The sequence below is a fragment of the Phacochoerus africanus genome, chromosome 3, assembly GCF_016906955.1.
Source record: "Phacochoerus africanus isolate WHEZ1 chromosome 3, ROS_Pafr_v1, whole genome shotgun sequence".
NCBI classification, from domain to species: Eukaryota; Metazoa; Chordata; class Mammalia; order Artiodactyla; family Suidae; genus Phacochoerus; species Phacochoerus africanus.
In genome coordinates, this window is record NC_062546.1 from 205,810,877 (window position 1) to 205,833,523 (window position 22,647).

A 22,647-nucleotide genomic window follows, 5' to 3' on the forward strand; every position below is an offset into this window, starting at 1 on the left:
CGTGAAACTAAAACCTCTTTTAAAAAGTCTATTAATTAAAAGAATAGCCATAGAAACTCTAAAAGTAAGAGAAGAAAGCGGATGGCAACATTTTTCTAATCTTGAGGATACCCAGTGGGCTGGGGAAAATGCCACCAGCCTCGCCAGTGACCAAGAAGGTGGAAGCTGGGAGGCCCTTGACACCGCCTGGCAGCAGTAGTGGGAGCCAGTGGCAGAGGGGAGGGCCCAGAGGTCCCTGTGGAGCGTGATTTGGTCTGGCCTGGCGCAGCAGTGGTTTCCGTCTCAGTCCCTGGCCCTGGTGTGGACGGTCCTGCCTGAGGGATGGGCGGGAGGCAGCCTCAGGCCCTGTCTCGTCTGCCCAGCTTACTGGGACCTTTCGGTGCTGTGGCAGTTAATTTCACTTGTCACCTTGGCTGTGCCACAGTACCCAGATTTGCTCAAATGTCAGTCTAGATGCTTCTGTGAAGGTATTTTTAGATGAGATTAGCATCGAAGTCCACAGACTTTGAGTAAAGCCGATTATCCTCCAGGACGTGGGGGCCTCATCCAGCCAGCTGGGTGCCTTGAGCAAAGCCTGAGCTCCCCCTGGAAAAGGCTGCCTCCCTCCCAAGGCTCAGATCCAGCTGCAGCAGCTGTGCCGCCTGGGTCTCCAGCCTTGGACTTGTCACAGTCCTGGCAATGGACCAGTCTCCACCTCCCAGCCCCCAGACTTTTTTCACCTTTCCAAACTGAGGCCCTGGCCCCATTAAGCAATCAAGAGTCCCCTTCCCCTTGTCCCTGCCCTTGGTGGCCTGCATTCCCTGTGCTGGCTTCATAATTTCACTGCTCTAAGCACCGCGTGTGGGTAAGAGCACCCCTCCTTCCGTGTGGCTGATTCAACTGAGTGTAACATCCTCAGGGCTTGTCCGCGGTGCAGTGTGTCTCAGAAGTTCCTGTCTTTCTCAGGCTGAATGATGTACTGTTGCTTGAAGGGGCTACATTCTGTTTATCCAGTTGTCAGCTGATAGACACTTGGGTTGCTTCCAGCTTGGGGTTGCTGTGAATAATGCTGCCTTGAACAGGAGTGGACAGAATTTAAAAAAATTAATGTTTAATTAATTACTAATTTAAATTAATTAATTAAAAATTAGTTAATGTTTTAAATGGCTAGGTAATAGAATTTTTTTTACTCAATGAATTTTATTATATTTATAGTTGTACAGCGATCACAACGAATAATTTTTGGAGAATTTATTGGAGTTCAGACTGAGATAAAAACACAGAAACAGAAAACAGTCATGGATTTTGCCACAGCAGGTGGCTGGTACAGCGGTGCCTGGGGCAGGGGCCCTCAGGCCAGCTCCATTTTGCCCCAAGTGCCAACAGCAGCGGAGTCTGGGGCAGCTGTGGCCCCCTGGGACCCCTGGCTGGGAGGAGCCAGAGGGGCTGGGGGAGGCTGGGGTGTGGCTCTGTGCCTACTGGGCAGGCCACCAGCGGCTGGTGCCCCTCAGGGCAGACTAGCCTGGATGGGTAGGCACCTTCTGACCCTCAGATAACAGCTGGAGTCACAGGGCGGTGGGGAGGTGACACATCTTTCCACTCAAGTGCTCCCAGAGCGGCTGCTGAGGAGCAGCGAGCCCGGGAGCCCAAACCACAGGAGGTGAGGCCCGTGGGCAGCCCCCACCCCTGTCCGCCCAAGTTGATGACGCAGGAGCCACAGACACAGGCCCCCTCGGCGGGTGGGGGAGCACGACCGACTGGGTGGAGGCCCAGGAAGGGTCCCCTGCCCCACTTGCTGGCCCTTCGGAGGATCCCCACATTCTGAAGTCTCCAAACACTCAGGCACCTCGCCAGACCAACGGAGGCACCGTCCACTCCAGGCCACCTGCCCATTTGGGCTGCGGGTGGGCGCAGCAGCCCTGCTTCCCTGACCAGAAGGGCAGCCTCCCTATGAGACCTTGTCCTTCTCCTGCCAGGACGCGGTGGCCACAGTGCCACCCATCCCCCGACCCTGTGGGGCCTTGGGCTCCTACGCAGAGGTGTCCAGAGCCCCCAGCACTGCACACGGGTCAGGGAGGGCGCCGGTGGCCCGAGGGGGTGTCCTGCTGGGCAGAGGGGCTGCCGGGCTGGGGCCGGAGCCTGTGGGCGCCCTGAGACCCAGCTGCGCCCTGAGACCCGGCAGCCTCCCCCGCCCCCGCCCCCTAAGCCAAGGCCGGGAGATGCACAACAACGTGGCGCCAAGGGACGGACCCGGCTGGAGCGGGCGTGGGCGGGGGTGGGGGAGGGCGCAGCCGGGCCGCGAACCTGCGGCTGGGGCAGCGCAGGCGAACGGAAAAAGTGAGTGGTGCAGGCGGCAGGGGCCGCGTTCTTACGGGAAGGCGGCTGCGAAGTGCTGAGCGGCGCTCTCTTTCTCACTTCTTATCTGCGCCGCGGCTGCCTGCGCGGACGGCACTGCAGCCCGCGCGCCGAGGCCGCTTCCTCCCCGCGCTGCCCGCTCTCTCGTCTCGCTGGGTTCGTTTCCAGTCTCAGTATGAACTCGCGCCCTGTGAAACTGGCTCACAGCGGGTGACTCCATTCGGTTTTTACTGTCAGTGTTGGCATCTTGGATGCTCAGATGGCTCCCTTGGCTTTTGAGGGGACCTCATCCCGGCCGTGGCTCGGGGGCAGCGCGGGTCTCCCGCCCTCCTGCGCTCGCCCCGCCGGACACGGCCGAGTGCGCCCCGGGAGCCGGTTCGCCCGGAGCCCCGGCCTCCCACGTCAGCCCCGCAGGTCGGCACAGCGCACCCACGTGCCTTCCGTCCTGGCCAGTCACCCGGGAGGTGTTGCGCGGGTGGGTTCGGAGTGAGGGCAAAGGCTACCTCTGACTCCCGCTCTCCCCACGCCACAACCCAGAGCCCGGCCCCCAACCCCTCCCGCTTGCTCGCCGTGGAGCCTCTGAGCGACCGGTGGCTAGGCACTGCGATGGCCCTCATTCTCCTTCTTTTGAGTCTGATCACACATCCTCCCCCTGTTTAGGGCTATGTGTGTATACGCGTACACACAATACAGGACGGAGCATGTGTGGACAGCCTGTCACCTTGGCTCACTCTTCCGTTGTGCCTCTGAGCTTAATCTCCCCAGTTTTTAGAGCTTTGTAACTATTTGCAAATATTTTCCCCCAGTTTGCTTGCGATGATTTTTTTTTTTTTTCTGCTCTGCCACTGGGTTTTCCCCAGTTTTCACAGTTGAATGTCCCCATCTTTGCTTCAGTGGCACCTCGGGTGAGCCAGTGTTGGGAGGGCGTCTCCACGGTTCCCTGTGTCGGCAGTCTTGGAACCACCTGTTAAGTCTCCCTTCTCCCTGGATTCCCGCCTTTCCCTGTGCTACTGCCACTGTTTGAATTACAAAGAGTATTAAATCTGATAAAGCTGCTCTTCTTTCACTTTCTTTTCTTGGTTTTCCTGGCTCTTATTTGCCTTTTTTTTTTTTTTTCCATATGAACGTTACAGTTGCAGAAATGTGGGCGTTTATTGGGATCACGCTAGGCTTGTAAATGAAGAAGAACTGACGTGTCTCAGTGGTTCTCACCCTCCCCAGAACAACAGGCCACGCCTGTGCTCGGCTTTCCTTCCGCGGGCTTGTGCTTTTCTCATTACGTTCCGCCCTGGCCATGCTATCTTTTCTGCTGCTGTCGTAGACGGAACATTCTCTATCACTTATCGTCAGATGTTTGAAAGCCATTTATTTCTGGGTGTTAATTTTATAGCTGCTACTGGACTGGGCTTTCTTGTTGCTGTAGCACGTTTCCCACAGAACCTCCTGGGTTGTCCAGGCAAGCAAATCCTATGTCTGCCAGCTTCCCAGGCAGTGTTCCCTCCGGAGTAGGGGGGATCTGGGGATTCTGCCTTTGCCAGAGTCTCCAGGACAGTCTCTAGGGCAGCAGGCAGAGGGCGTGGGCTCAGAGTTCTGGGGAGCTGGTGGGGACAGCTGGGCTCCTGGCACCTGCTGGCTGGGATGAGGCTCTCTGGGCGGGGGGTGAATCTGGGGGAGTCTGCCATGGCAGTTAGGGACAAAGCCGAGGACCTCAAGTGCTGGTGCTGTATGTCCCCTAGGGGACTGAAGTTCATCCCCTTTGCATGTGGAAGGGACTGGGTTTCCCCAACAGAGGCTATGCACCCCAGCAGCCTGGAACCCGTGCATTCACAGCCTGGGCAGCCCTCTTATTTCCCTGGCCTTGCCCCCAGCCTGGGATGGGGGACATACGGGGCTGGAGCAGGACACACAGGCACAGCCGCTTGGGCGGGACATCCTGTGCCAGGCTGAGGGACGGGGGACTGAGGGGCAGGGGGGGTCTAGTGGCACAGAACTTGGAAAGGGCTTCTGAGGGTGATGCCAAGGGCCCCCTAAAGTCGGAGGGATTTCATGCCACAGGCTGTGGGTGTGAGGGGGGAGGACAGAGAAGACAGGCGTCAGAGGGTCTGGGAGAGGGGCCGGGTGGGCTCAGGGTCCTCCCTCTTCAGGCCAGTGACTGCAGCCTAGGGCGGGCCTCCCTCCCTGCTCCCCGCAACCCCACCACATGATTCAGGCCTTTCTTAGAGCTTTTGTCACTCTTTAATTACAATATAACAACAGGGAAGTTCGCAGACCCCTAGGTGGGACAGGTGCCCCTGAGTCCCACGTTGCCCCGGAAGACATGTGGTATGCAGGTGGGGGCAGGGGCAGGACCGCGGAGGGTGCACTGCCGAGGGGACTCCTGCACTGCCCCAGCACCCTGGAGGGAGCCTGGCTGAGGCCCCTTTAAGTAGCACCTTGAATGGGCATCAGGAGAAGTGTGGCCACATGGGGGACACATGGGCAGTCTGACTCCAATCCCGCCTCCTCTTCCAGGCTATATGATGGGCCTGGGCACACGAGAGGGGGGAGGGGAGTGCAGAGGTGGCCCCATGGCTGCCAGGACCTCTCTTCCAGGCCTGGGCATTAGCACGAGCCCCTCCTCCCTGAACCCCCGACCTTGTGCCTCTCTCCTCCCGCCCTGTTCCCCCCAGCTGTGTGCTGGGTCCAAGGCAGCCTCCCACCGGGCCCCTGAGCCCCATGTCCAGGCACCAGTTCCCCGGGGAGACAGTGGGCACCATGGCAGCTCTCGGAGTCTGACAGCCACAAGTGGCCCCCACCTGCCTGCCCCCTGCCTGCCTGGAGGGAGGGCGCGTGAAGGAGAGCAGCTCTGCCCAGCTCAGCCAGGACTGGGCCTGGCATCCTGGGTGAGCCCTTTCCCCCTTGCCCATAGGGAGAGTGACACTCCTGCCCCCAAGTCCTGCAAGCGTTAAAAGGAGAGCCGTTCAGGGGGTAGTCAGCCTTGGACAGGGCTCGACCCCTGGGCGGCCCCACTGCTCCTCCCTCCCCCAGGGTGATCCTCAGGGAGTGTGTCCAACCCCGGCTCCCGGCGCAGGGTCCGCAGGCCTCGGGCCAGCCGAGGGAACCGGTCAGAGGGGCCAAGAGCTGTGTCCATCCTCCGTCTTCGGAGGCCAGGGCCCTTGCGGGCTGTCTGCTGAGGCCCTGCGGCCTGGGGAGCCCGGCCTCTCTGGGAAGACGATGGTGGCGTATTCGGTCTGTTCCGAGACACAGGCAGCGGAGGGCACCGGGGTCTTCTCTCGCCATTGGAAGTCCAGCTCCCCATAGTCCACAGTGAATACAAGCCCAGAAGAGGCGCCCTCCTTCTTGGGAGAGAGGAACATGTCATTGGCTTCCGCGTGGCTGGCACGTGCGCACACGCAGGTTCAGGGAGGGCGGGCCCGGCCCCCCCACCCGGATGCAGAGCTGTGGGGTGAGGGGCGTGGATGCTCTGAGACCGCCCCAGTGGCCCCGCCCACAGGCAGAGTGGCCACGCCCACGGGCCCTGCCGCCCCCCCCCCCCCCAGCGAGATACCCGAAGATCCGAGGACACTCACCCGAGGCTGGTTCTCGGTCTGGTGGGCACGGTCACCTGTGGAGAAGCACACGTGTCAGGGAGACCCAGGGGCCCCTCAGCCATGGGGATGGGGTCCTGGGGGTCCCTCCACCCGGCCCGGGTCCTAGGAAGGGCACCAGGACCCCCGCCCCCAGCGTGCCTCCTGAGGATCTGGCTTGTCTGGGTCTTGGCGGCAGGGGTCCGCCTGGCTTCCAGTCCTCTCATGCGGCGGAGCCCACTGTCCGGTGCCCAGCACCCGGCAGATGCAGTGCACACAGCAGGTGCATAATCAGTGAACCCCACCCAGGGCACACGACAGAAAGACTTGAGGGGGGCACACGGGATTCACTGGAGCCATGACCTCCCCCCCCCCCCCCGCGACAGGGGCTGGGCTGCTGTGGGTTAAGAACTGGCGGTCAGTGTGGGCACCCCTCTCTGCTCAGGGAGGCTGGCAGGCCACCAGTGAGGACCAGTGCCGGGCCGTCTGTGGTCAGGTTGCCTGTGTGTGTGTTGGGGGGGTGTCCGCAGCAGCTCCTAGGCGGTCAGGGCAGAGCAGGCCCCCCCAAGCCTGTGGTGGCTGTGGCTGTTGCCTCAGGTGTCCAGTGGTTAGAACAGCCTGCGGTGTCCTACAGCCTGAGGTGGCTCAGCCTGCTGGGCTGCCTTCCCCAGCCCCTCCCCCAGGGGGAGCAGGCGCTGGGGAGGGTCGTTGAGGGGACCCCAGGCCCTGTGGGGAGGGGATGGAGCAGGTAGGAATAGGGGAGGGAGGCTGTGGGCGGGGCCTGGGCTTCTGCCTGGCTGCAGCAGTGGGAACAGCAGGCATTACCTCGAGGGGCCCAGAGGAAGAAGGCGGCCAAGCTCCAGGCCAGCAGCAGCAGCAGCAGGAGCCCCAGCAGGACGCTGGTGATGACCAGGACCTGGCCCTCTAAGTGGCCTTCGGGCCTGGGCGGGCAGCTGGGGTGCTCTGTGGGCAGCTCCAGGACTCTCTCTGCAGGGGCAAAGGGACAGAGACTCAGAGCTGGGACCCCTGCCCTGGCCTCTCCAAGTCCTGCAGGACCAGTCTCTCCAGGCTGCACTGAGGCGGAGCTCCCTGGCACAAACTCATCGTGGGAGACACCTGCCGCCTGCTTCTCCCTCAAGGACACGTGGGTCTGGGGGTGCTTCCAGTCACGGAGGGCTGGGGCCATAGGTCACTGTGGTCCTGGGCATGGGATGGGGCCCTGGAATGGAGCCTGGCAACCCCCGACCCCACCCCTGTGGCCAAGGCTGCTCCTGCTGGTTGCCCAGACCCTGCCCTTGGGGACCCATCCCTGCACTCCCCTGACCTTGGGGGGCTCACCCCCTCCCTCCGGGACCCAACCCTGCCCTTAGGTCTCCCACACCCACACCTGTCACTGTGAGCTTTGCCTGATGGCTCTCGTTGATCTGTGTCTTGGGGGGAAGGTAGATGGCCCCACAGAAGTAGGTGCCACTGTCATTGCGCCTGGTGGCCACCACACTCATGTGGAAGTCTCGTCCGTTGGGCAGCGGCGTGACGTGGAAGCGTGGGTCCCGGCCTGGCTGGCTGCCGTCCTCGGAGAAGGCGGCCAGCTTGTCCGTCTGGTTGCTGGGGCTCAAGCGGTACCAGTTGAGGATGAAGTGCTTGGGCTCGCTGGGGAAGCTGCAGGTGAACGTGGCATTGGCCCCCTCGGGCACCGTGAGCTGGGCCGGGGAGAGGGTGAGGGGGCCCCTGGGCCTGCTGGGGGCATCTGAGAGGCCGAGAGAGAAGCAGTGAGCCGTGGGGAAGGAGCATGGGGACCACTCACCTGATCTGTGCTTCTCCTTGCACGGCCCCAGGGACGGGGCTTTCAGGGCCGGTCCGCGGGCTGCTCTGCCGCCCAGGCTCTCATTGTAAGGACCTTCACCTTGTCCCACGCTGATCCCACTTGACCGTTCCCAGGCCTGACCCCTGTGCCCCGAGCCCCATCATCCCAGGTCCTGCCTGCTGTGTGCTGGTGGAAGGGGAGGGTGACCTGGAGGCTGGGCTGGGCTGGTGGGGGTGTTCCACGGAGACCCCCCAACCCCGGGGGCAGGCTCCATCTCAGAACAAGCTCAGAACAGGACCCCCCGTGGGCATGCTGACTGGGCAGCGTGAGACCCTCCGTGTCTGCTGCCAAGACTCTGAGGACCGGGGCTCAGAGGCCAGCTGGGCCATCGCCCCTGATGGACAGAAATGGAGGCCCATTGACCTCATCTGCCTGCAGGTCCCCAGATGAGGGTGCCCCACCACGTGCAGGGGCCTGCCTCGCTGACACACGCACTCAGGCTCACACACCCGCAAAAATCACACGCACTGAGTCCCGGCCGGGAGACAGCCAGGGGCACCCCCATGGGGTCAGGCGGACGTGTTGGTTGGCAACGCTATGGGATCCACATGTGGGCGTGGGCCCCTGCGGCCTGCTCACAGCTGGAAGTTGAGCCGCTGCCCCTGATTTCCCTGTGGAGCCTGCGGTTCAGAGGGAGGAAGTTCAGGTCTGCGGCTGCCCCGTCTAGACCTGCCTCTTGCAGCCAGCTCCCCTCAGCCCCTGCCCTGTGGCCCAAGCCTTGGTGGCGGTGGTGGGGGTTCCCCGGCCCCTGTGTGTGTGGGGGCAGCTCTTTGCGGAGCTGGCGAGGAGGGACATGTGAGGCCGAGGAGGCCTGGGGGCTGGCTTTTGTGGCGGGGTCCTCCCCTCCCAGCAAGGCCAATGCCCCAAGAAGCCCGTGTCTGCTCACTCTGCAAATGCCAGCAGCTTTTCTTATCTGAAACTGGGTCCCCAAACCACCCCGACCGGCCTGGCACACCGGGGCTTCGCTCAGCGGTCCTGGCGCCCGTCTCCCTTGCGCATCATTCACAGGGCGCCCGTCTGGTTAGACAATGTGTTATGTGCCTAACGGACGAGGTGACGCACACGTGGTGGGAGTCGTGCGGTGGCACTGGTGCACCAGCCCTGAGAACCCAGGCTCCCCCAGGCCAGCCCTGCCACCACCCATCACCAGGGGACTGGAGGCCAAGGACACCCCAGATGCCCCAGGAACCCCCAGTCTGGTGGGGCCCCCCAGACAGCCTCCCACCCCTCCCATGCTCACGCCACCACCAGGTCCCACCTGCCAAGGCCTCAAGTGGGCCCCCTCCGCCCAGGAGCTCCTGAAGCCATGAGGTACACAGAACCCCCTTCCTGCACAGAGGCCCCTGCATAGGCATTTGCTGAAGGGCCCTGGAGCCCTGTCCTCGCCCTGTGTTGAGGGGGGGACCCTGCTTGTCTTCGGTTCAGACCCTCATCAGCCCCTTGCCCCGCCCCCACCTGGATCTGTGACCATCTGAGTCTCTCGTTGGGGTCTCTGGCCTGGCCCCTCTGCTGAGGTCTCGACATGGCTTCCCTGGCATGGCGACTCAGGTTCCTTCCAGTGGCCCTCGAGTCCCTGCTCCCCCTGGTCCCCATGGTCCCGACTGCCCCTCAGACCCCTGACCCCGCACAGTCCTATCCCCCTGGGTGCCACATTGTGGTCGGGGCAGGGGCTGGATGCAGCTTCCATGGGACCAGCCTGAGACCCAGGTCAAGGGTAATGTCTGTGGGGCAGTGTGGGAGGTGGCCACTCTGGAGCCAGCTCTGACCAGGGAGCACCACCCCCCAAAGCCAAAGGCTACCTGGCTCTCAGGCGGCAGGGCCACCAGGGTGACCTCACAGGTGCTCAGAGGATCCACAGATGGAGAAAGATGGGCTCCTCAGAAGGAGAGTCCAGAAGCATCTCGGGGAGACAGAGCAAGGGAGCAAAGGGCGGGGGGACCTCCAGGGCAGATGATGCCAGGTGGGCCCCAGGCTCTGCCTCCTGGGAGCAGGTGGGACAACCAGATGGACCTGGGGTTCTGCAATTCACGGGACGCAGCCATGGTCCATGAGGTGTGCTGACGCAGCCTCATCCCAGGTCCAGGGCTGGGTTCTCACTTTCTCTCTGAATCTTTTCTTTCTTTTCTTTTTTCTTTTTTGTCTTTTTGCCATTTCTTGGGCTGCTCCCGCGGCATGTGGAGGTTCCCAGGCTAGGGGTCGAATCGGAGCTGTAGCTGCCAGCCTATGCCAGAGCCACAGCAACGCGGGATCCGAGCCGCGTCTGCGACCTACACCACAGCTCACGGCAACGCCGGATCGTTAACCCACTGAGCAAGGGCAGGGATCGAACCCGCAACCTCATGGTTCCTAGTCAGATTCATTAACCACTGCGCCACGACGGGAACTCCCTGAATCTTTTGTTATATTGTTTGTGTCATTGACATTTTAAATGTAGTCTATTTACCTAATGGTGGAAGGTCAATGGGGGTCCCCAGCCCTTTTTCCTGTTTGGGGAGTGGGTTGAGGAGATAGTTGCCTGCACGGTGGGGTCAGAGGGAGAGGCCCTGGGGACTGAACTTTGTGGCACCAACCTGGCTCCCATGGGGCACAGTGCGTAAATTCCACCTAACCCTGATTTAGACAAGACCCAGCAATGATGCTGAAAGCGCTGCCCAGGGGAATGCTGGGTTCCGCATTTGCCCCAAAGGGAAAAGAACACCTCTCCTCTCTGCCATGGACCTAGAGGGAACGACCCTGTCGTGGGGCCCCCAACAGGTGCCCCAAATGGCCAACACATCTGCGACCTCCCAGGAAGCAGCGTCAGACATGCCCTGGGGGGAGGTGCTCGCACATCTGACTTGGATCCTTCAGGAATGTCAGCGCCAGCAACAAACACAAAAATGGACAAGTGGGACCACGTGAAACTGGAAAAGCTCCTGCACAGCAAAGGTCACCATCAAAGCGTGAAAAGGCAGCCCACTGAGTGGGAGAAGAAATTTGCAAATCATGTGTCTAATAGGGGTTAATATCCAAGGTGTATACGAAACTCTTACAACTTAATGGAAAAAAGCCAAACAATCCGATTAAAATGGGCAGAGGACACGAAGAGACGTTTTTCCAAAGAGGATGTAGATGTCAGCAGCCACATGAAAAGATGCCTAGCACGTGTCATCATCAGGGAAATGCAAATCAGAACCACAGTATCACCTCACACCTGTCAGAAAGGCTGTGGCCAAAAAGACTAGCGAGAGCAGTGGTGGAGCGGGTGTGGAGGGACGGGAACCCTCTGGCGCTGTTGGTGGGAATTTAAGTTGGTGCAGCCGTTATGACTTTGGAGAAGAGAATGAGGATTCCTTAAAAAACGAGAAAATAGAACTACCTTATGATCTAGCAATTGCCCTTTTTGGTATTTATCTGAAAAAAATGAAAGCACCAATTTAAAAGATAGATACACCCTAATGGTCATAGCAGGAGTATTTACAGTTGCCAAGATATGGAAAAAACCTAAGTGTCCATTGACAGATGAATGGATAAAGAAGGTGGGTATATATACACAATGGAATACTACTCAGCTCTAACAAAGAATGAAATCTTGCCATTGGTGACAACGTGGACGGACCTAGACATGTGCATACCGAATCCAAGAAAGACAATGCTATACAATTTCACTTACGTGTGGAATCTAAAAAACCAAAAACCAAAATAGAACAAAACAAAAACGGAGCTCCCATAAAGAGAACAGACTGGGGTGGAGGAAATGAGTGAACGTTGTCAAAAGGAGAAAATTTCCAGGTTTAAAATGAGTAAGACCTGGGGATGCGATGCATCGCCTGGTGACAGTAGTTAAAACTGTCTGAATATTTGAAAGTAGCCAAGAGAGTGGATCTTGAAAGTTCTCATTACAAGAAAAAAACTGGAGTTCCCATTGTGGCTCAGCGTGTTAAGAACCCGACACAGTGTCCGTGAGGATGTGGGTTCAATCCCTGGCCTCGCTCAGTGGAGTAAGGATCCGGTGTTGCCGTGAGCTGTGGTGTAGGTCACAGACAAGGCTCTGATCCGGTGTTGCTGAGGCTGTGGCTGTGGCTGTGGCTGTGGCCGGCCGCTGTAGCTCCGATTGGACCCCTAGCCTGGGAACCTCCATATGCCGCGGGTGCGGCGCTAAAAAGGAAAAAGAGAAAAAAGTTGTGTAACTGGAAATGGTGATGACATTTGCTGGACTGTGGTGATCACGTTGGAATAGATACAAAGTTACTACCTTGTATACCTCAAACTAATACAATGCGTCATTTATAGCTCAAAAAAGTCCTATTTCTAAAGCTTTCCATATCTAAAATTAAACTGAAATTTGATTAAAAACAAAAGAATGCCAGGGCCAACAAATCCGGAGAGAGGAGGGCTGCCTGAGGCGGGGAGGCCGGGCACAGCGCAGCCGGAGGCCGCAAGCGGTCCCTGACTTGGCTCCGCCCGGAGTGTCCAGCCAACGCCTGGCTGGGACACAGGGTGTCTGGACCACAGAGCTTCCTTAGAGCCACCATTCCGGGCAAGGAAGACAGTCTGTGATGCGTGCTCAAGGGGCCACCCCCAATCCTAGCACTGTGCACAGTGCCGTGGCAGCCCCAGGCCCCCCCAATTCCTGAGTTCAGCAGCGCCCCGGAAGGTGATCATACTTAGAAACGGGGTCTTTGTGGACGCCTGAGTTGAGATGAGGTCCCTCAGGTGGCCCCCCACTCGGGTGACCGTGTCCTTATGAGAAGGGGACATGTGGACAGACCCGCACCCGGGAGAACGCCGTGTGACATGGAGGGAGCAGAGGCTGGCGATGTGTCCACAGGCGGGACCACGAACATCATCACCGCCGCCTGGTGCTGGGAGGGGCCGGGAGCAGCGTCCCCCTCGCGGCCTTGGGAGGTGCGACATCGAGGTCCACCTTCCAGCCTCAGGACTGCGGGGAATTCAATGACCCAAACTGCTTGGAGAGGTCAAGGGACCTGTGGACCTGCCAGAGGTCACAAAGCTCACTAGGGCAGACGTCCCTAGAGACTCCAGGCCGTCTGCTTCACGCCTTGTTCACCAGGACAGGGCTGGGCCCGCTGCTCACCAAGTGCAGAAACCCATGCGGGCGTGCAGAGGGCCCACGGAGGGAATGACCCAGATCAAACACAGAGTAACCAGGGAGGCGGTGGACTCGGAGGCCCCAGCAGCCGGAGGGCCCTGCGCTAAGACGGGGAAACTGAGGCCCGCCAAGCTTGGAAGTCCCTCCCGAGCCCCACGCTGGGGCATCTGAAACTGAGTCATTAGAGTCAGCGCCCCTGGTCCCCTTCCCAACCTCGGGGTGGGGGGGTCCTCACGCCACAGCCCCGTGCCTCGCTTCCTCCCCCGGACGACACACTCCACGTCCCCGCACCCACGCTGCGCCTTGGTCCCCAAGGCTCTTGGCCACAGGGAACCTTCTGGCCACAGGCGCCTGGACTGTTGACCCAGCCCCGAGTGTCCTGGTCCATCCTGAGAGCAGCCTGCAGGGCTTTTTTTAGAGTATAGTTGACTGAGTCCTGTCGACGGTTGCTGTACCGCAGAGCGACCCGTCACACATACACTCTTGGTCACACTGCCTTCCATCCTGTCTATCCCGGGGGACTGGACAGGGCCCCCTGTGCTGTACGGCAGGCCTCAGTCTTAGCTGCTCTAAGTGTCGTAGTTCGCAGCTACTAACCCCAAGCTCTTCGTCCGTCCCACTCCCTCCCCCGCAGCCCTTCTGGAGAGCGAGGGCGCTCCCGCCTGGGCTGACCAGGCCCGGGACGGGCAGAGGCATCCGGGGCCTCTGGGCGCAGGACCCCGGGATGCGCGGCCCTCCCAGGCCAGCACAGGGAGGTCCAGAGGAAGGGCCCTGGGTCTGGCCCCCCCACCCCATTGTTCCCATCCTGGTTGTATCAGGTGAGGTGGCTGCAGGTGAGGACAGCCAAGAGGGGCACCTCTCCCTGCCCACCAGGCTTTGACCGCCGGCCACAGGGCCCTCCTGGTGGACAGCCGGTTGGGGGCTTGGGCCAGGGCCCCTCACAGAAGCTGCCATGGAGGCTCCCAGTCCTACTATCACTGCGCCCAAGGGGCTGGTCCAGAGCCTCACGTGGGGCCTGCCGCAGGCGGTCTTTACTGGAAATGTGGCTCAGTGGGTTAAGGACCAATGCTGTCTCTGTGAGGACACGGGTTCGATCCCTGGTTAAGGATCTGGCATTGCCGCAAGCCATGGTGTAGGTCACAAACGTGACTTGTCCTCGTGGCTGTGGCTGTGGTCTAGGCCAGCAGCTGAAGCTCCAATTTGACCCTAGCCTAGAAATTTCCATAAGCCGCAGATGCAGTGTTAAAAAAAAGAAAGAAGAAGAAAAAAAAGAGAAACGTCTCGCTTTGGACACTGGCGGAAACAGCCTCTGGGTCCCCAGCCTGTGCTGCACCGACCAGTCCTGAGGGAGGCTGCACCCATCCCAGGAAAACACAAGTGGGGCTGAGGTCTGGGGCCGGCAGCCCAGCCCTGTCATCCCACAGAGAGGGGCCCAGACTCGCTCTGTCCCTCGGCACTCTGGGAAGGGCCAGGAAGGGACTCGTAGTCAAGTGAGGTGGGCAGGTGAGGAGCCGGAGCCTAGAGAGGACATTCACCTGCCTGAAGCCACACAGCGCACTGGGGAGGGGGGCAGAGCTGGGCCTTGGGGGCCTGGGTCCTACTTGTGGGGCACTGAAAATGGGAGGTCCTTCCCCAGCCCGGACCCCGTGCCACCCAGCCTGACCCACGTACCTAGGAGCCATCCTGGCCACCAGCGCAGCTGTAGCACGACCCAGACAATTGGCCACAGTGCCCGCGGGGTCCCCATGCCCGGAGCACCAGCCCGCCCGGCATGCCGCTGCCTCCTCCACTGTGCACAGTGCAGGTGGAAAGGAAACTCTCCCGGGTCAGATGGGAGGGCCACGCCCCAAGCCACCCCCCTCCACGTGGGCGGGGAGCTGGGGGGGGAGGGAGGGAGACGGGGGGGGGGGGGGGCGGAGGGAGAGCTAGAAATACTCTGCACAGAGACAGAGACAGGAGAGAGAGTCAGAGACAGGCAGATGCCAGGAGGTGGTGTCGGCTGCCCCTCCCCCACTGGCTCTTTATTTGTGGTGGCCCTCTCCCAGGCTGGGGTCGGCTGGGAGGGGTGGCAGGGGTGTCTCTCCTCCCGTCCCCCAGCCATCTCCCTGCCCCCTTTGCACTCATGTCCCTGAGGCCACGCTACTGGGAGCTGGGCAAGTGCCTGGCCAGGCCTCTGCTGCCCACCCCCCCGCCCCTGCGGTGCCCCCAGCACGCAGGGGTCAGTGGTAAGCACTGCCGCTTACAGTGGGGCAGCAGGGGTCTGAGCCCCAAGGCCTGGTTTCGGGGTGTTTCCTCTGGGCCACCTGAGACCCTTCCGCTCTTGTCCTAGCCGGGGCACTGGGCGCCTCCTGCCCCCACAGAGTCCTCATTTGCCCTGGCCCTGCTGGCCCCCTGCTGAAGGACCTCGGTGCCTTTGGGGGCTTCTGGGGTCACAGCTCAGGAGGCCCCAGGCTGGGGGCGGCCGCGTTTCCAGGCCTTTCCACTGTCAGCTGCTTCCTGACCTCCTCCAGGGCCGGCCTCGGCCTGTAGCGGGTGGAGGGGCCTTGCCTCCCAGGCCTGATTCTCCTCTGGCGGCGGGGGCTGGAGTCTCGGGCGGGGGGCGGGGGGGGGGCCTGGCCTGCCGCGTGGCCCGGCCATCTGGGACCCATGGCGTGAATCACCACGTTTTGCTCTAAGCAGTTTGTTACATGAATGGAAAACAGGAAAAATGAAACTGCTGATATTAGTGGTGTGATGCGTAGGTCTCAGCAGCTAAGATGACAGAGACAGAAACCGCCTGACAGCTGGCGCTGCAGCCCCGGCTCTGAGACACTCGGGGTTCGCTGTGAAGGCAAAACATTAAAGAAAACTGAAACGGTGGAAAAAGAGCATCAAAGATGATGCCTGCAGGCGAGGTGGCGAGGAGGCGGCTTCAGCTTGAGAGCAAAGGGCCGCTCCCAGAGCCGCAGCCTCGCGGGCGTGGCGTGGAGGCGGGGGTCCTGCCCGCCAGGTGGGCTCCGGGGGCTCGGGGCCAAGGGGCCCTGGGGTTCAGGAGGCTGGTCTGGGAGAGTGTGGCCCGAGGCCGGACCAAGTGACCCTTCTGGAGGACGGTGTCTCCTGCAAACCCACAGTGGCCTCCTGGGGTGGGGGGGCTGATGCCCTGGAGGTGTGTCAGGTTGCTTAAGGGCTGCAGGTGCCCAGCCCTAGACCTACTGCTGACCCCCGACCCCCGCGGGGCACACGGGCGCTCACATGGGGGCCCTGAGGCTCTGCCCGGGCTCTGGTGGGGAACGGCTGTTGGCCCCCCCGGGGGGTCTCCTCACCAGCCTCGCCCTGATTCTTTCTGCAAGAGCTCAGCCAGGTCCGCAGAGGCGACAGGGCACCCTTCTGCCCCCCACCTCCTCCATCCCCCCGCTTCTCCCCTCACTTCCTCTCTCCCCTCCCTTCCCTCCTCCCTCCTGATTTTCCCTCCCTCCCACAACGCCCTTGGGCTGGGGTTCCAGGCTCAGGAGGCTGAAGGGGGCTTGGCCCTGGGCAGGTCGGGGTTGGCACAGGGGACCTGGGGGCGATGGAGGGCAGAGAGACTGTGAGGCAGGGGAGGGGAACCCAGGGCCTGGAGGTGCCTGGAGCCCACCCTGGGATGGGCAGAACCAGCTCAGAGCTGGGGGAGGGGCTCAGACAAGTGACGGAAGGGGCGGAGTCCCAGGGCCTCTGGGTGCTGTCTGCTCAGGGCAGGTCCCCACTGCCCAGCGGCGCTCTGTCCCCCAAACACTCCTCTCACCCAAACACAGACTGTCCCACCACACACAGTGTCCCCACCACACACCCAGTGTCCCCACCACAACAGTGTCCCCACCACACACCCAGTGTCCCCACAACAACAGTGTCCCACCACACACCCACTGTTCCCCTCACATGCACTGTCCCCCATCCTTCATTGGGGGCAGAACAGGCTCCCTGGTTGCAGCGGGGGCTGAAAGGTCAGGGCTCCATCTGTCTTCTTCCCGCGTCCCTTGCTGGCTGGCCAGTCCCCTCTGCCCTGCATCCTGGCTTCACCCCTTCAGATTTGGGAGATTCCAGCTGGGGTCACAGCCAGGGCTGTCCTTCCCGCACCCCACCCCGTATGACCCTCTCATTTGACCAGGTGCTGGGCCGGGGTCTCAGAGCCAACACAGGACCCCCGTTCCTGGGGTCTCCAGGGAGGAGGGATGCGTTTCCCGCAGGCGCGAGGACAGCGGTGCCCTGTGCCTGGGCCCAGCGTCTCTCAGAGAATGTTTTTCACAGTTGCTGTCGGAGAGTCCCCCCCGGACGCTGACATGGGTGGGAGGCTGGCTTTAGCTCACTCACACATGTGCTTAGTGCTGTACAGTGTGGCCGCGTGCGGCCCCTGTGTCCTGCAGGCTGGGATGGCGCGAGGTCAGTCACCATGGGACCGCCCACACGATGCCTCTTGGAACCACGGCCTGTCCCTCTGGTTCTCACACGCACTCACCGGCCATCCTCCATCACACACTTTTGTCTCCACAAAGTGCACAGCGGGGTGGCAGGCAGTGGCCTGTGGCCGGCTCTCAGCCCCATCCCAGGGACATGCCCGAGGGCTTGGTGGCGAGTAAGCACACTTGGGCACTTCTGCGCTGAGCCCCCCTTGCCCCCCCTCCCTGGGCCCATCCAGTTCGCGTGGTTCTAATGGGCGAGGCCCATGCTTGGGGCCGAGGGAGCAACCCCTGTCCTGGCGCCCTGGCTGTGCTCTGGCGCTGGCACTCCTCCCCCGCCCCCCACTCCCACCCCCACCCCCCCATCTGGCTGCCTTCCTTCTGTCCGCTTCCTGCCGCCCCAGCGGAACAAAGCCCAGGGGCCCAGGGGCTGTGGTGAAGGAAGCAGGCGGCCAGAGGTTCAGGGCCAGGCGGCCGACACCTCCCTGCAGCGGGCCTGGCTCTCGCGGGTCCCCACCCCCCTGGCTGGGAAGAGGGGCTCTAGAGTTCCCTAGGTGGCCCCAGGTGACAGGCACACAGTGCAGGGGATCCGAGGACAGAGGGTCCACGAGCTCTCCCGAGGCAACCGCCAGAGTCAGAGGGCATTTCCGTTCGCGGGACAACAGGAAGCAGCAGGACCATCACGAAACCGCCTCGGAGGGGCTGCGGGTGTCAGCAGACTCCAGACCCGGACTGAGGGTGACGCCCCACAGCCTCGGAGGGGCAGGGTCACAGCTCCTCTGAGGTTGGAACAGGGAACGGTTAATAGTGCTTGCAAATAAAACCCGTCTGCTCTGTCCTGTTTTTGAAGCATTTCCCAGAAGTTAAAGGGCGCCCAATGCGTCTGCCCAACTGGAGAACCGAGTGCAAAAAATGGACAGAATATTTTCACCAAACACCAGAATAAAGGTAGTTGGATTGCCTGTTAAGTTGGGGGCCCAGGGGATTTCTTACCCCTCATGTCTAAACTTTCTAGAAAGTTGTTAGTTGTTTAAATGCAAATTTGTATTTTAAATCACCAAACGGGTGTGTTTGTGTATATGCGTTTGTGCATAGCCATGTATGTGTGTTCCTGTGCAGGCGTGTGTATGGTGTGTGTTTACAGGTGTGTGGTCATGCATGTGTACATGCTTATGTGTGTAGGTGTGTGTTTTGTGCGTGTTTATGGGTCCCTGCTCACGTGTGTGCACGTGCTCACATGTGTGTTGGTGTGTGTGTGTGCACGTGCGTGTTTATGGGTCCCTGCTCACGTGTGTGCACGTGCTCACACGTGTGTTGGTGTGTGTGTGTCTTCTCTGTGAGTGCGTGTGTATGAACTCTCCCTGACCCCTCCAGGGGCATCGTGCAGGCTCCTGGCTGCCCTGTCACCTGGGCAGCTGAGCTGCTGTCCGAGGGGCTCTGGAGCCAGGCTGACCCTCCGCCGCCTGGCTGCTCATCCTCGCCTTGGGGGGCTGGGGCCCCCTGCAGAAGAGCCCCCGCCCCCGCCTGCAGCCCTTGTCCTTCCTCATTGTCATCGCTCCCTCTGGAGCCTTGGTGGCCGCTGGGCTGCATGCTGGAGCTCAGATGGTGGGAAGAGCCTTTGGGCCAGAGGCGGTGGGACAGGGACTGCTGCCTCAACTGCCGCCAGGACCCCCTCCCACCTGCCTTGCCCAGACACACACAACTGCATGCGGGGCCCAGCCCGGTGGGCCACAGGGCCTGGGGTCCAGGGAGGAGGCCCGCGCTCCCAGAACTGCACCCCCCTCTGCTGAGCTTTCGGGGCAGCAGGGAGCCGAGCACGTGCGGAGATCAGGGTTCCTGCCCAATTCGCTCTTCCTGTCTGTGTCAACCACCCGCCCTGCACCTGGACACACAAGCAGGGTCCTGCTGACCAGGCAGAGCCATCCCGTCAGCTAGCTGGCTTCGGGCTGGAGCCTGCGACTCCTGACCCCCACCGGCTGCCTCTTGACTGGGCCGTCCTGCCCCCGGCCCAAAGCGGGCAGTTCTCTGGTCCAGTGTCCCCGGGGCTTCGGGGGAAACTGCCCAGCCAAGAGGGGGAAAGACGCTCCTGCAGGGCCAGTCCTCGCGGCCCCCCTGGGGCCCCCAGCGGTGAGGGCTCCCCCTGCCCGCCAGCTACCTTTGCCAGAAGCCCAGCTCAGAAACTTGAGAGCCGGGGAGGTGGCCGCGAGTGAGGGGGCCGCAGAGGGGAGTCCCTGGGAGAGGGCCCCCCCACGGCTCCTCAGGTGGGCGATCGGCCTGGCTTCCCGACCTCCCCATCCCCGTCCTGGCCTGTCTGTGCCTCTGGGAGGCTGGTCAGAGGGCAGAGGGAGGAAGGGGTTGCCACAAGCCTTGTCCTTAGAGGCGCCAGCATCCCTGCACCTACTCTGAGGAGGGGGGCCTCTCCCTCCCCCACCTCCAGGCGGACATTGCCACCGCCTGACTGCGCGCGGGACAACCGCACACCCTGGGAACCACGCTGCGGGCGTTTTGTCTCACCTGTCCTTCGTCCGGCAAAAGGAGGGGTGTTTGTGGCTGACTAGTTTCTTAGCGGGCCTGTAAGCAGCTTTTGTGGGGAGCTGGGCTCGCCTGTCTGGGGAGCAGATAGAGGGCAGTCAGATGGAGGCAGTGGGGCTGCGCCTGGGCCTCCAGCACCGCCTCTGGGACAGACGGAGGAGGCGGGGGCGGAGGACACAGGGGACCCTCTCCCTGCATTTCTGCCGCCCTCTCCAGGGATCTTGGCTCATGATTCCAAGACTTCCCTCCGAGGTCAGAGACACGTGGCGCTCTCTGGAGAGGAGGGGCCGTGGGTGGCCTGGCGCACGGGGCTGGGGTCCGGCCCCAGCAGGGCACTGTGGGCACAGCTGGGGCACCCGGTGGGGAAGGGGTCTGCGGGGGGCCCTGGGGCCAGGGCTGCAGCCACCTCCTCAGCCCTTGGACCAGTGCATGACAGGGCCACACCCCTGCCACACACACACACACACACACGGCAGCCCGGCCCGGACTGACCAGCAAAGTTTAGGACCTCAGAATTGCTACAATTGCCTCAGTGACAACCAAAAATTCCCCAGAAAACGGTGCCCTAGGATAGCAGTGGCAGCTAGAAGTTTCTTTCTCTCTTGCACAAGAAATCCACAGGTAGGCAACCCCGAAGAGTATGGTGACTCCAGCTGCCAAGGGGACCAGGGTCTCGCCTTGCTGCTCCACCTGCAAGGTGACCTTGTGGTCTGTGGTGGCTGCTCAGGCGAACAGAGGAGGTGAAAGCGCACTGGGAAAGTGGTTCCCTGGCCAAAACTACGGAACCCTCCCGAAGCACTTGCCCCAATTTCCGGTTATATCTCATTGTCGCGCTAAGCTGCAGGACAGAAAGATGGCACCCAGCTGAAGAAAAGCCAAAAGGAAGTTTGAGAAAAGAACGAGTCACTTGACAGGATCAGTGACAGGCTGGACGTGGGTGAAGGGAGGCTCAGGGCTCCTCAGGCAGCGGCCAGGGTGGAGGGGGCAGCAGGAGGGTCCCCTGAGGAGGCCCAGCGCGTCCGGGTGGGGTTCAGGAGGAGGTGAGCAGCCGTGGGCAGAGAACTTGCTCGTCCTCCCGACGAGTCTCTGCAGACAAAGGTTAGGCTAAGTTTGGAATTTCTAGGTGACTGGGGTGTGGACAGGCTGCAGGAGAGGCCACACGTCATTCCCAGCAGCGGCCGGAGCAATGATTCTAGAACCTGGAGATGGCCGGCCAGCAGGTGCTGTGGCCCTCAGCAGGGGACATAGAGCAGGGAGCCCGTCCACATGCACGAGCGGGGCGGCTCCCCGTGGCGGGCACTGCCGTCTGCCCAGGGCGAGGGTCAGGGTCAGGCCTGCTCTCCCCTGGGAGGCTGCCAGTGGCCTTTCCCAGCCCACGGGCGCTGGGGGCTTGCTGGCCACTGAGTAGCTGTCCCTGCCTGCTTCTCCCAGCGATGTCCCCTCATGTGGTCAGAGCCTTTTAGTCTCCCCAGCACGAGCCGACATTTTATGGACTTGGGCCCACGGGGAGACCTGCTTCCTCGGCGTGCAGGCCAGCTCCTGGGGTGAAGCCTTGCTGGAGCCTGGCGGCCCACTGGATGGGGCGCGGGGGCAGCAACCCCTGTGATCCCCGAGGGTGGTCTCCGTCTCTGTCTGGCCCGCTCCCTCCTGGCGGCCGGGCCCAGGCCCCTGCTGCTGCTTGACCGAGGGCGGCTTCTCCCTCAGGTCATTTTCCCCGTTTCGCTCCCACCAGGTACTGGGACAGGTGGTGGGTGAAGCTCACACACGAGAAAGGAGAAGGGCTGGCGCCTCCTTCAAGAGGGGAGGTGGATCTGGGGCTGGCTCTCCAAGCGGCCGGCTGGGAGGAGGGTGGCTTGCGGGGGCACGTGGACAGCTGGGGGCTGGCTCCCTCCAGGGGCCGAGCTAAGACTTCAGGGGAATTGGTGAAGCTGTACATTCTGCTTTAGGCATTTTTGCATAAAGGTTGTACGTTTCTAGCCAGTAGGAAGTTTGAGGAAAAGTCACGGGGGAGTTCACCCCTGTGGCCCAAGGGGATCGGAGGTGTCTCTGCAGTGCCAGGATGCAGGTGTGATCCCTGACAGTGGGTCAAAGACGTGGTGTTGCTGAAGCTGTGGTGTAGGTCACAGCTGTGGCTCGAATCTGATCCCTGGCCTGGGAACTCCATGTGCTGAGGGGCGGCCAAGAATGAAAAAAACGTCGTGGGAAAATTTGCAACGACACATGTTCGATAAAGTTCCTCACAGCTCTTCTGAAATGGCAAGCAGTATCTGCTGTCAAGGATGGGGTCAGGCAGGCAGACGATGCCCCAGCTGCAGACTGGGGAATAGCAGGTATTTATTTATTTGATTTTTTTTTTTTGGGGGGGGACCTCATATGGAAGTTCCCAGGCTAGGGGTCGAATTGGACCCCTACACCACAGCCACAGCCACGCCAGATCCGAGCCGTGTCTGTGACCGGCACCACAGCTCCCGGAAGCCAGAGCAAGGCCAGGAATCGAACCTGAGTCCTCATGGATACTAGTCAGGTTTGTTGAGCCACGATGGGAACTCCAACATCAGGTGTTTAAAAGGTGGATCTCACTGCCCTGTTGGGCTGTGTGTAAAAGAAGCAGGCCATAGATAATATGTTTACTGTCATCTCCTGTTTGTGAAAAATAATTATGAGAACTTACATGTGCAGGCGTGCGGAAAACGCATGGATTTCTGCCATGATGATCGTGGGCGGGTTTCGCCATATCGTGTCTTGTCCTTCTTTATTTCTAAATTTCTCCTAAAGTGAAAACCCACTGCTTGCGTAATAAAAAAGTATTCAAAAGGATCAGAAAGAAAGGCCTATTTCTCACATCTC

At 61.1% G+C, this 22,647-nt stretch overlaps 1 protein-coding gene across 2 annotated transcripts; it reads right to left on the minus strand.

Moving 5' to 3' along the window:
* Positions 1-4,550: 4,550 nt before the first annotated feature.
* PDCD1 (programmed cell death 1) lies at positions 4,551-14,667 on the minus strand. 2 transcript variants are annotated; one of them, XM_047774038.1, is made up of 5 exons: positions 14,528-14,667; positions 7,288-7,647; positions 6,726-6,887; positions 5,904-5,938; positions 4,551-5,669 (listed from the first exon to the last, which is right to left on the minus strand). In XM_047774038.1, the coding sequence occupies exons 1-5, from the start codon at positions 14,601-14,603 to the stop codon at positions 5,439-5,441; spliced, it is 864 nt and encodes a 287-aa protein (XP_047629994.1). In that variant the 5' UTR covers positions 14,604-14,667; the 3' UTR covers positions 4,551-5,438. The 2 variants fall into 2 exon arrangements, with proteins under 2 accessions (XP_047629994.1, XP_047629993.1); XM_047774037.1 differs by having other exon boundaries at positions 4,551-5,672.
* Between the last annotated feature and the right edge of the window lie 7,980 nt (positions 14,668-22,647).

What these genes read in the sequence shown, in the direction of transcription:
- PDCD1 (XM_047774037.1), bottom strand. Translation starts at nt 14,603, where the DNA reads ATGGGGACCCCGCGGGCACTGTGGCCAATTGTCTGGGTCGTGCTACAG. An exon ending in GTGGCCAGGATGGCTCCTAG is followed by an intron (nt 7,648 to 14,527) that starts GTACGTGGGTCA and finishes TCGGCCTCTCAG; the next exon opens with ATGCCCCCAGCAGGCCCAGG. An exon ending in GGCAAAGCTCACAGTGACAG is followed by an intron (nt 6,888 to 7,287) that starts GTGTGGGTGTGG and finishes TTGCCCCTGCAG; the next exon opens with AGAGAGTCCTGGAGCTGCCC.